The following is a 12,259-nucleotide window of genomic DNA, read 5'->3' on the forward strand; positions in this document are numbered from 1 at the left end:
GGTGGAAATAAAGAAGACAAGATAGGAAGAGAAGATGAAAATGAAAGGAATGTCAACAGTGAAGCAGTCAGTGAAGATATTGAAGGTGTAGTGACTGACTCTGAGATAGACCAAACTGGTGGAAACAAAGAAAACAAGATAGGAAGAGAAGATGAAAATGAAAGGAATGTCAACAGTGGAGCAGGCAGTGAAGATATTGAAGGTGTAATGACTGACACTGAGATTGAGCAAACTGGTGAAAACAAAAAAGACAAGATAAGAAGAGAAGATGCAAATGAAAGGAATGCCCATGGTGGAGCAGTCAGTGAAGATACTAAAGGTGTAACAATTGACACTGAGAAAGAGCAAACTGGTGGAAACAAAGAAGAGAAGTTAGGAGTAGAAGATGCAAATGAAAGGAATGCTTGTGGTGGAGCAGTCAGTGAAGATACTAAAGGTGTAACAATTGACACTGAGAAAGAGCAAACTGGTGGAAACAAAGAAGAGACGTTAGGAGTAGAAGATGAAGAAGAAAGGAATGTCCATGGTGGTGCAGTCAGTGACTATATTAAAGGTGTAATTATTGACACTGAGATAGAGCAAACTGGTGGAAACAAAGAAAAGGAAGAGAAGATGCAAATGACAAATAACAAGAATGTCAAAGGTAGAGAGATAAGAAGAGAAGATGCAAATGAAAGGAATGCCCATGGTGGAGCAGTCAGTGGAGATATTGAAGGTGTAATGACTGACACTGAGATAGAGCAAACTGGTGGAAACAAAGAAGAGAAGTTAGGAGTAGAAGATGAAAATGAAAGGAATGCTCGTGGTGGAGGAGTCAGTGAAGATATTGAAGATGTAACAATCGACACAGAGAAAGAGCAAACTGGTGGATACAAAGAAGACAAAATAGGAAGAGAAGATGCAAATATAAGGAATGTCAACGGTGGAGCAGTTAGTGAAGATACTGAAGGTGCCATGACTGACACTGAGATAGAGCAAACTGGTGGAAACAAAGAAGAGAAGATAGGAGTAGAAGATGAAAATGAAAGGAATGCTGGTGGTGTAGCAGTCAGTGTAGATATTGAACATGTAACAATTGACACTGAGAAAGAGCAAACTGGTGGATACAAAGAAGACAAAATAGGAAGAGAAGATGCAAATATAAGGAATGTCAACGGTGGAGCAGTTAGTGAAGATATTGAAGGTGTCATGACTGACACTGCGATAGAGCAAACTGGTGGAAACAAAGAAGAGAAGATAGGAGTAGAAGATGAAGAAGAAAGGAATGTCCATGGTGGAGCGGTCAGTGACGATATTGTAGGTGTAACAATTGACACTGAGATAGAGCAAACTGGTGGAAACAAAGAAGACAAGATAGGAAGAGAAGATGAAAAAGAAAGGAATGTCAACAGCAAAGCCGTCAGTGAAGATATTGAAGGTGTAACAATTGACACTGAGAAAGAGCAAACTTGGTGGGACCTGAATGCAATGAAAATGAAATGTGATGGCGACCTTGATTCAGATGATATGGATCAGGCAGATGAAGTAACACTAAAACACACATGTACTATTGCTAGTGCTGAGGATATGTTTTGTAACGAGGTAATGCTGTCAAGTAGACAGTGGAACAATGCAAATGTCAAGGATCTAAAGCCTCAAGAGTTAGATTGCCAGAATTTTAAACAGTACTTGTCTTTTTCCGTTCCTAAACCACTGCCACGAGTAAACAGTGAAGAAAGGATGGCGATTTACCAGTCATCTGGTTACTCAACCAGCCACTCAAACAACTGTCTGAGGGCATTCCTGATCAAGGCCTTCCCACCAGTTCAGGTGTGCAATGCTGCAGCAAAAGATTTTAGCAGCTTAACTTTCCCTAGTGATGTCCTGCCACAGTTCACTGGTACATGCTACAGCTCCATTAGGAATCGAACCAGATTCTCTATACAATGTGTGGTGTGCCCTCTCTACCAAGAAAGATGTACCAGACAAGGTGTTTTCTCAAAAGTGTCTAGTTGTGGAGGTAAAGATCTAGATGGAATCTCGCAGGCCATGATACACCATAAGCTCCGTCTGCACCAGTCGGCATTAGCATACTTCAGTGGCTCTTCTGCAACAGTCACAATGGTGGAATCGAACGTCAATAGGGATGTTCGCCAAACACAACAGAGAACTATTTTCCAGGCCCTAAAACTGAATGAGTCCAACACTACAAGTAAGGTTGCACATTGTCTTGGCTTCTTCGAAAATCAAGAAATAGTGGAATCCTACAAAGACAGTTCTGGTATAAGACGGATGACAGCCAAAACATTGTTTCAACGAGAAAGGAGTAAAGGAAAGTTCCAGTGCTTCCACAAGGTTGGACATGAAAAATGTTTAACATGGGCAGGATGGAAAGAGATACATGCAGAGGAAGCCGCAAAGTTGACTGAGAGTAGATCAAGCAGGGCAGCATATGTAACAGTTAACAGGAAAGTTAATTATGATGGAAAAAGCATCCAAGTCAAAGCAGCAATCAAGAGTTTAGACCCTCCATGTTCTGGTAAAGCTAGCGGAAACATCAATCACCCATTCACTTGTGATAACTGTTACAACCTTCAGCATTATCTGTTGGATCTACACAAGAAAAGGTCTCGAGCAAAACTGACACAGAAGGGAGAAGGAAGAGTAGGAAAAAGAGGTTTTCGCCTTGATTATGCAACACAGACTGAGTTAAAGGAAAAACTGCATACAATAACTTCAGAGAAGAGGAATTTGGAGAAAACAGTCGTAACAAGGATGCAGCAAAGAGATGTGCTGAGCTGGGAGGAGATGCTGCATAACAGTTGCAAGCATGGTTATCAAGAGAAACTGATTGTTGACTTACTTGCATTGTTTAGAGAGGATATAGACGTAAAAAAACCCATGCAAGTCACAGTTCTCACCAACCTCGTGGGAAAACTTAAAGGAAATGTCAATCACAAATACATACCACTCATAAAAATGATTGCCAAGTTACACAAAACACGACTTGGGGAGACCAACTACGATCTAATGAGTGTAAGTATGTAATCTGCAATACAGCAAAAACGGCTGTATTTAAAAATAAACATGTTGATTAAGAATCTAAGCCAAGATTTGCCTTCTAGACCCATTGTACATTGAGAACCTCTTTTAGCCTAAAAGTTTGGTGTAGAAGCTTCTATGTGGTTTTGGGGTTTTGAATATCATGAATATACCAATGAATTAGGAATATGGCACGGTTATTATAAATGACATTTTTTTCATTCCTCAGAGTAACACTGATTTCCTGAAACAGAAGTTTGTATATTATGGCTACAATGAAAACCTCATGTTAATTTTATTTTTCTTCTCTTCTTCAGAGTATGTTTGGCCTTCCTTGTAGCACTACCTGTGACAGTTACATGCTCAAAGAAAAACTTCAGCCAGGCTTTAATCTTCCTGTCATTAAACATGCAGCTCAACTATACAATGGTGCACCAGTGATTGAAGCTAGTGATGAAGCAAGGGCTCTTAGGTAAGATCTGTATACCTGTTACATATACAGCAGCCTTTCAAATAGCATTGTCATGCAATAGCACACATTGTTGAATAGACATGTATTAAAAACTGGATCATTGGATAATGCAATTCTTTCGCTGGCTTAGCCATCATGAGTTCTATGTTAATGAATTTAACCTTAATGGAAGCTCACAAAAACATCACAATTGACCACATCAGATTCTGTATTTAATATCTTGCCAAGTATTTACAGTATTGCAGATTTAATATCACATCTCTTAATCATTTGAAAGGGCAAAAAGGTAGTTTCCAGAAAAAAATAGGCTGGCTCCATGGAAACTAATATTAAATTTACAGAATTTTAATCAGCAGAACTTGGTAAAAATAAAAAGTAAAAATTTGAGAGAAACAAAAAATACTGTTAAACTCTGCTGTTCGAATTTGTTGCAGAAAGAAACATTTCTCATGTATATATGAGCAGACGCATCCTAAAAACAAAACAGAAATCGAGAAAACCTAGAATTAACAATAATTTTTTGCGAGACGTTAACAGAAAGATTGCGTTTCAGTCGCCATGGCAACTGCACAAATGTGCAAATTGCAGTCTGGAACGAACGCTGCAAAGCAAACCTTTTATCCAAAGTTACTGAGCTCTACGTTTCGTAAGTTGGCTTAATACACATAAGCCTTAAGTTTCATTCAAGAATTAAGTGAGATTCTAAAAGTAACCAAAACTCGGCAGGATTGTAGATTACCGGGCCACTCATCTGCATCTTATTGAATTTGAATGGTTCCTTTTGTTTCTGTATGCTTCGTTCTTAAAGGCAGTGAGACATGTGTAATTAAGTGGCCCGGTATTGTAAAATCGCTCCAAACTGGCGATCCGAGGAGTATTTAGTCGAATTTGGACACACGTCTTCACATCGAGAACTCGTGTAAAACGACACGTGGGAACGTTTACCCATAATTCCTGCTCCGAATTTCAAGATAATTCTGGAACTTACTTCCTTAATTATTTACGATACCTCCTGCGTTATTTTCCTCCCCGAAAACCATCTTCAGAATCTCTTAGATTCGTTGTGGTGTCTCCGCCATTACGAAAGGGCTTGACGATAGAAGAATGGTCATGTATACCATATTCAAGTGTCTTGGATCAAAATCAGCCAGTGATTGGGTCATTGATTATACTCCATCCGATTCATGTAGTACAAATTTGATAGAAATCGGAATTAACGCGATTTTTTGGCAAGGTATTTTCCTATGGAGCACTGGTGACCTCCCGATCACAGAGCGAACAGTAGTGGCAAACGAAACTAATAGCGTCGGAACGTTCCTCGAACGAATATAGTCAAAAGAATTAGTCTCGAGGTGTCCTTCTTTGAAAAAGCTTAGATTTTGGTGACCAGATTTGTCTGAGTGAGCAGGGAACAGGGCGCAGTAGTGAGAGCGCTCGCCTCCTACAATTTGGCCCGGGTTCGATTCCGGCCCGGTACCATATCTGGATTGAGTTTGTTGTTGGTTCTCGCCTTGCTCCGAAGGTTTTCCTCCGGGTTTTCCGGTTTTCCTCCTCCACGAAATCATCACTACAAATTCCATTTGGACCAGGATAGAGGGCCCGCATGAAAACCAACTAAGGCTGATGTGGTTACCTCTCTAAATATTGCAGTTTAGAGGCGAACATTTTATAGAAGAAGGTCGCCAAAAGGCGATCTCTGAAAACCTTGAGCTTGCAGCGCTGTGATAGAATTGAAAATCTGAATAGAACAAGTGCCCCAGTGACCACTGCTGACCTGTTTCCCGCAGGGATAACTAATACATTGATTCGACACATTGATGCATTTGATTCGTTGGTCGTTGTCTCAACAGGGGACCCTCGTCACCGTAAATGTCTAATTACTGATTAAGCACAAACTCCTTGTATGCCTAAGTCACTGAATATACCATAATTGTGTAGACCACATATATCAGCTAGTAAAATATGTTTCCTTGTAATGCAGATTCCTCCAGGCAGTCCAGAATGAAAGTGGGGATGTTACGTTAATCGGAAAATGCTGGAATGCTGATGTTGACAAATGGGACAATGATGTTCTTAGAATTCCAAAGAAAGATGAGAGCAAAGGTACGATTATAGCTATGTCAGTAAGTTTCTTTTGCTCCTGAGTCGCCCTGGAACACTTGGCCCAGATTAAGGGTGTTTTGCGGAAGGGAAATCCAAGATTGCATTCTTAAATCCAAAAATGGATATTGAGTCTCTTTACAAACAGGTTAATCCAGGATCACTCGTCTAATGGTGCATCAAAGGAACCGAAGAATCCACTCCGCGCGAGGATTCTTTGTTTGCTTTGATGGGCGGTGCAAATGGCGGCTGTGGTCTGAGAACCCTGTGATATTATATTCTGGATGGCGACTCGTTCCAGTAAAAACACAATAAAATATATAATAAACAAATATAACATAAACAATTTCTTATCATTTTATGCCAGTGGCAGATCTAGGGGAGGGGCCCGGGGGGCCCGCCTCTCCCTTATTTGGGGTAAAAAAGGAAGAAATCACAGAACAAAGAAAAGCCAGCAGGGCAATCAAAACAACACCGGGCCCCCCTCTTAGCTTAAGGTCTGGATCCGCCGCTGTATGCTACAGTACGTTCACTGACTTCTAGAGAGCAATTGCGAAATCGGTAAAAGCACAGCAATGATGAATCCTTTTTCAAGCAAAATAAAGTCGTGTAATAAAATGTGGGTATAGGAGCCCTCCAAGTATGGCCACTTATACAGGTAACCGTATCGAAGACAGGCAATATGGGACTAAAAAAGGGTGACCGCAACTGCTTAACAGAGGTGACCGGTCAATACAGGTAGCAAGACACAACGTTTCTTTGAGCGGAAATTCTGGGCTATGATAGATGAAAGTAGACTCTTGAACACTTTCTCTACCTATTTAAAATATTATTTAGTCGTCTTTTGAAAGCAGTATTTTTCTATTCTCCTTGACAGTGCCTCTTTAAAAGATGCAACATTTCAAAAATTCCCTACTGAACTTTCGCTGTTAGGAGCAAGGTTCTAGGTGTCATATTGAAGTTCTCTGATGATTATGGACTTTTTATTTGAAGGTGATGAAGATGACTTTGCGTCCCTTAAGAGAATGGTGGATGAAATCATTGCAAGCCGACAGTTAGCTTCTAAAGTTGCTATACACAATTTGTGTAACCTAACAGGTCAAGTATCTCAGCCTCTAGTATATCTTATGTGGCCAACACCAAACAGCGGTTACGGTGGCTCCCATCTTCTGAAAATTTGGAGAAAGGTTATACATCACTGTGCAGCAAATAATGTTAACCTTGTTGGACACTCTGTTGACTCGGCTGGTTTTTCTCTCTCAGCATCTGTGCAGCTCATGACACCAACAGAATCTGCAGTTGCTGAGGGTATTAACTATTTAGGCCTTGATGTTCCAGATGAAAAATTTGTTGCCCCATACTTTTGGAAGCTGCCTAGTATTGCGTATGGAGACTATGACCATTTAAGGAGAACATTTCTGCGTGTACTGAAATATAGCACTCGAAATCTCACATTCTACAAAGATGCACGTGGAAGTGCTGTAGCCACAATCAATCACCTTCATGAACTGATGCATATATGTAAAGAAAAAGGTCAGAGTGTTCCATTCTCAGCAAACGATCTTCTCCTAATAAGTTTTTTTGACCAACGACCAGACACGGCCAATAGAATCTTTACACTAAAGGTTGTCGATATGCTTCATAAATATGTCAAGGGCTCGGAAGGAACTTGCCTCTATATTACTGCTGTACATTTTTTAACTGAACCTTTCTTCAAAGCGAGCTATGGTTCTCCAGAAGAAATCCAAAAGGCTCTTTCAACAGGAATTACAATCTTGCGACTTTGGAAAAGATACCTTGAAATCAAGAAAATGAAGTTCCACTCCCAAAAAAATGCAGCTAAAATCAAAGAAAGGCGAGGAAACTTCATTACATATGGAGCCTACACAACATCTGAACTACTCTTCTCTGCTGGCTGCCAACACTCCTTGGCAATGTTCTTACACTTCAAGCATCTTGGACCTGAAGTATGTTCGCCACATCGATCCGGAACAATTACCACAGAGAAGATCATTGGACAGTTGCAGGGCAAAACCAATCAACTCCAGTCACTAGATACCTCGCCAACATATGCTGATATGATCAGTAAGACGAAAGATCTGGCATTCATCAACGAAGCTCTGTCTGAGTTATCATCATATGAAGGAATACGAATCCCCGCCACAAGCAATAGGAAATTGTCCCACTTCCAAGTCCGCAAAGGGAATGATACTCCATACCAGTACCCATGTACCTATAAAGAGTTTTTAGAAAGACAGCGTTCTATGCATAGAGCTGGCGTTAAACAGGCACAGGATGTTATAACAAAATTCTTACCAGATGAGTTCGAGACTACCCTAACAGTAAATGGTTGTTGGACAATGCCTTACAGATTTACCAAGCCTGCTGAGATCGTTATAGTATCAGACCAACCGCCGTCTTATGATAAATTGGAAGTTTTTCTTGACATAAATACGCCGAACAGTGTAGAAAACGAAGTAGTGATGGAGAGCCTACTTATAGAAAACGAGGAAGACGAGTTTATGAGACAACCCTCCCAACTTGATGAAGTCGACGATGAGCAGCAAATGACTGCAGATAAAACAGAGAAATTGGAGTCAGATGATGATGAGGACCTAGATTCAGAACAACCTAGCGAGAGGAAATCTAAATGGTACATTGAAAGGAATGGTTCTCCGATTCATATAAAGAAAGCTTTGAAGTTGCTGATCCCAAGAGAGTTTATCTCGAAAGAACGAAGCCGCAGACATTGGGTCACTAATTCCCTCCACACTTCTCTCAAACCCATTGACCCATCTCACGATGTAATTCAGTTCAGGGACGTGGCAGTTGCAGACAAAGATGACTACTTCATTCTTCATATTTTGTCTATCTTATCTGAAGATGGAAAAGAACTAGTCAGCACCAGTTCTAAATGCAGACACACCGTCAGAGGCATAATCTACCGAGATGTAGAAAGTAACCAGTATGGTTTTGTGAGCTCTGTTTTTGTCTCTCGATGGTTGCCAGTCAGTAAAGTACTAATGGAAGTAGTGCTTGAGACCGACAGTGATGGCATAGCAAAGTTATCTGAAAAGAGCCAACTCGACCTGGAGACTGGGCTTGCAAATTACAACCGTAGTGAAACAGGCATTGATGAAATTGCTGAGTGTGCTGACGACAACAAATTTTACGAGGTTGAAAAAATAATTGACGTCCGTCTAAATAGACAGTACCACTCCGAGGAGTACAAAGTGCGTTTCAAAGGATATAGCTCTGAGGACGACATGTGGCTTCCAAGTTCTTCTTTCCGAGAGCCTGTTCAGTTTCAGACTGTTTCAAAGAGAGGGAGAGCGCGGAAACATAGAACCAAAGATGAAGGCGAAGTTGAAGTCCAGCAACGGAAGAAGATGAAGAGTTCAAATGTTACGACAGCCAATAATCCAAATTCAGAGAGTCATGAAAGAATAAAGAAAGATGTGCCTACTGGTAAGATTCCATTACCAAGAAAGAAAACTCCCCTCACCAAGACAGGTAAAAAGAGGAAATCTACCAAAAAGAAAGACGGAAAAAACTTCAGAAAGTCCCTTCGCAGCCAGTCTCTGCCAGAATGCAATTCCAGTGGAAGCGACCTGGAAACCCATTTTGCTCCGCAAACCAAGAGGAAATGTAAACGAAAGACTCCAAGTGAAAAACCTGGCAGTAAATTAGGTGAAAGCGTAAATGTTATTTTGGAGAAAAGACAGTCATACGCTGGTGATGATCATGGAGATGATATTGACCCATCAACCACCAACAGCAGTCGCGGCTCTTGGTCTGATAACGGAAAAAGCGATGGAGACCAATTACAAGTGTGCAGAGGCTCCTTTCACCAGTCTTGGCATGAGGACTTCCAGTGTCCTGGACAGCAGTGTTCATCGCTAACCCTTACCTCTTTGCTATATACTACAGTTAAACCTGTAGAGTCCTGGAAAGCAAGTGATCTTGACCAAGTCCTACTCACAGGAGACAAAGTACATTTCAACCAGCTTTGCTACATTGGAAAATCCGCAAGCGGTGGACTTAAGTTAGCTCTTGATGAACTTCCTAAAGACTTGCAATGTTTCCGTTTTCAGTTTTTTACAGAGAGAGAAATAGTAGGTGGGACAATTGATAAAAGGGACACTACCTCAGACGATGATGACTTCGCTAGATTAGAGGACATCTTTGAAAAATGTCAAAAAGAGAAAGCAACTGGATTATTGTTACGAATTTTAGACTACACTATTGCCTGTGCACCAAGCTATTCCACATGGCATGTAATAGATTCTCATGCAAGAAATTCGAGAGGAATGGTAGATGAAAAGGGGTCTTCAGTGGTGCTTAAATTCGACAACTTCAATGCCCTTATCTATTACATAAGATCCTTCGTTGAGGCTGCAACCTCTCAAAGAAGTCTCACCATAGATGATCTAACATTTGAAGCACTCGTCTTGAACATCAAAGAACGAAAGTCAGCAGAAAGTGACGATGTCCTCATTCTTCCTGTGTCCAGTCTGTTATCGTATCAAACCAGCTTTGGAAGTGTAGATGTGCACAGTTGCTTTACAGTGTGCCTCGAGAAAGACCAAGAAATGAATGATGACGTTCTGGATTTTTATTTTCTCCACGCCGCTGAAAATCAGCTACATTGCGATTTAAAGAAGATGTTATATCTATATAATTCCTGTTTCTATAAGAAATTATCGCAATTCAACCCACAGGCGTTAATGAAATGGACAAAAAATACAGACATTTTCTCCAAGAAGTATCTAGTAATTCCCGTGTGTAATAGTCGCCATTGGATTTTGGTAATCGTCAGGATAGATTCCAGCATCAGGCTGATGATACTCGATTCCCTACACAAGGAGCAAAAAACTGTTGAACGTAGGATAGTTAGATACCTTAAAGACGTGTGGTCAGCTAGACCACCACAAGGTGGAAAAAAGACCCTGGAGGTGGAAGAGGTCAGCTATCCTACAGTCCCTCAACAGCCAAACGACAAAGACTGTGGTTTATACGTAATGAAATGTTTCGAACAGTTCTTGGAATTTGTCAACAGAGACTTGCAGTGGTCTACATGGAAGCCAAACTTCTCCCACCGAGACATTCTCTCCCTCCGTAAGATAGTTAAAAATACTATTATGGATGAAGTACCCAGTAAGTGAAAAAGAGTTTGAATAATTAAGCAATAGACCACACTCTGTTTAAACAATAGAATGTTCCTGTAGTTGCCCGAGAAGCGAAGAAAGTGTGAAGGTCGAAGGGTATTTGTGATTTTTTACGTGGCAGCGATAAGCAGCAAGTTGTAGTATTATTTATACGAAACTACTGGGGCCTTTGATTTGACGGACCAAATCTGCCTAAACTAAGAATCATAAGTTACTGTTTTCAGTTAGATTTCGTAACGACTTTAAATTAAGAAATGTGCGTATATGTTCTGTTCTTATTAATTCCTAGAAGACAAAAGTTGAGTTGTTTTGTAGGCACTTTGCGGTAACTGGTATATCTTTTAGAGTGATAACTTGCATCACTACAACTTTAAGGGCCCATTAACTTATCTTTTTAAGCCGTTGCTGAGGAAAATTTATTTTCTTATAACCTTGTCATTTGTACATAGTTCAGGGTTATTTCATGTACTTTATCTTAACCATCATCAGTTACACAAGTGTTGAAGTCATCAGGCCACGCGCATGGTCATGTGACTCAATCTGAAAAAATGTAAAGTCACCCAAGCATATTACCTCGTGGGGATTTATACCTTGATTCAGTATTCTAACCTAAATCTATATTACGCTATGCATAGATTTTGCTTCATTTCTAAAAGGTCAGATTTTGAGAGAATTTCAAAATATTGAAAACTTCGTAATTTACGGGAAAAAAAATATGATTTTTTTGTTTCCAACGTTGGCTTAATTCGTAACTCGTCAAAAAAAGCTGTTTTTAATGGAAACAGCATTTCCCTTAGCATTTAAAGTCCCCACGATATCTATCGGAAGTTACTCTATCAGCGCGTACGCAGTCTACACTACCAGCAGCTCGATAAGGTCAAACGAAGCTCACGAAAGCCCCAGGGAGGTGATTAAGATTTCTCTTTTGTGCTTGTTTTTCTGTTTTTCGTTTAGTTTGTTTTGGTTTGTACTTTGTCACTTTGTTACTTTGAATAGTGTTAAACACTAAGAAAAAAAATATATAAATGTCACCGAATGTGAAAGCTTTTGAATTGTTCAAATTTTCCGTGCTTAGGCTGACCTTAGCAAATCGGTTAATGGGCCCTTACAACATCAGGATACTACTAGCCAGACTATTGCTAACCCCATGGAATACGTTCAGGTCCATTGGTTTTATCCGCGTTGTCTTATAACCTGGTGTAAACACTATTGTTGTACCCTTAGCACTTTTTAGGGTTAGAAAGTACGGTTCAACCCCTCTTAAACAGCCCCTCTCGGGGAAAATAGGGTTCTACTGTATGTTTAATTAGCCTTCAATCATTAAAATCTAGCATTTTCATCCAGACATAAAATAGTGCATACTACATATACACACTATATTTTGGACCTCTGTGTGTTCTCATTGCACACGTTAGGGTTTTCCTGCTATTTTTCAGATCCAATACATATTATATATATACCTTAATACCTTGTTGTAATTTTAATTTTTCGTATAAAT

At 40.1% G+C, this 12,259-nt stretch overlaps 1 protein-coding gene across 1 annotated transcript; it reads left to right on the plus strand.

The window, feature by feature from the left end:
- Positions 1-9,503: 9,503 nt before the first annotated feature.
- Positions 9,504-11,461, plus strand: LOC110052319 (uncharacterized). The gene has a single exon (XM_020758433.2). It carries the CDS (start codon positions 9,904-9,906, stop codon positions 10,756-10,758), a length of 855 nt encoding a protein of 284 aa, XP_020614092.2. The 5' UTR covers positions 9,504-9,903; the 3' UTR covers positions 10,759-11,461.
- The last annotated feature ends 798 nt before the right edge of the window (positions 11,462-12,259 follow it).

This window comes from Orbicella faveolata, unplaced genomic scaffold (assembly GCF_042242905.1).
Source record: "Orbicella faveolata isolate gen_17 unplaced genomic scaffold, um_ofav_v1 contig_47, whole genome shotgun sequence".
Taxonomy (NCBI): Eukaryota; Metazoa; Cnidaria; class Anthozoa; order Scleractinia; family Merulinidae; genus Orbicella; species Orbicella faveolata.

Excerpts from the sequence above, each read along its gene's own strand:
- LOC110052319 (XM_020758433.2), top strand. The coding sequence starts at position 9,904 with ATGGTAGATGAAAAGGGGTCTTCAGTGGTGCTTAAATTCGACAACTTC.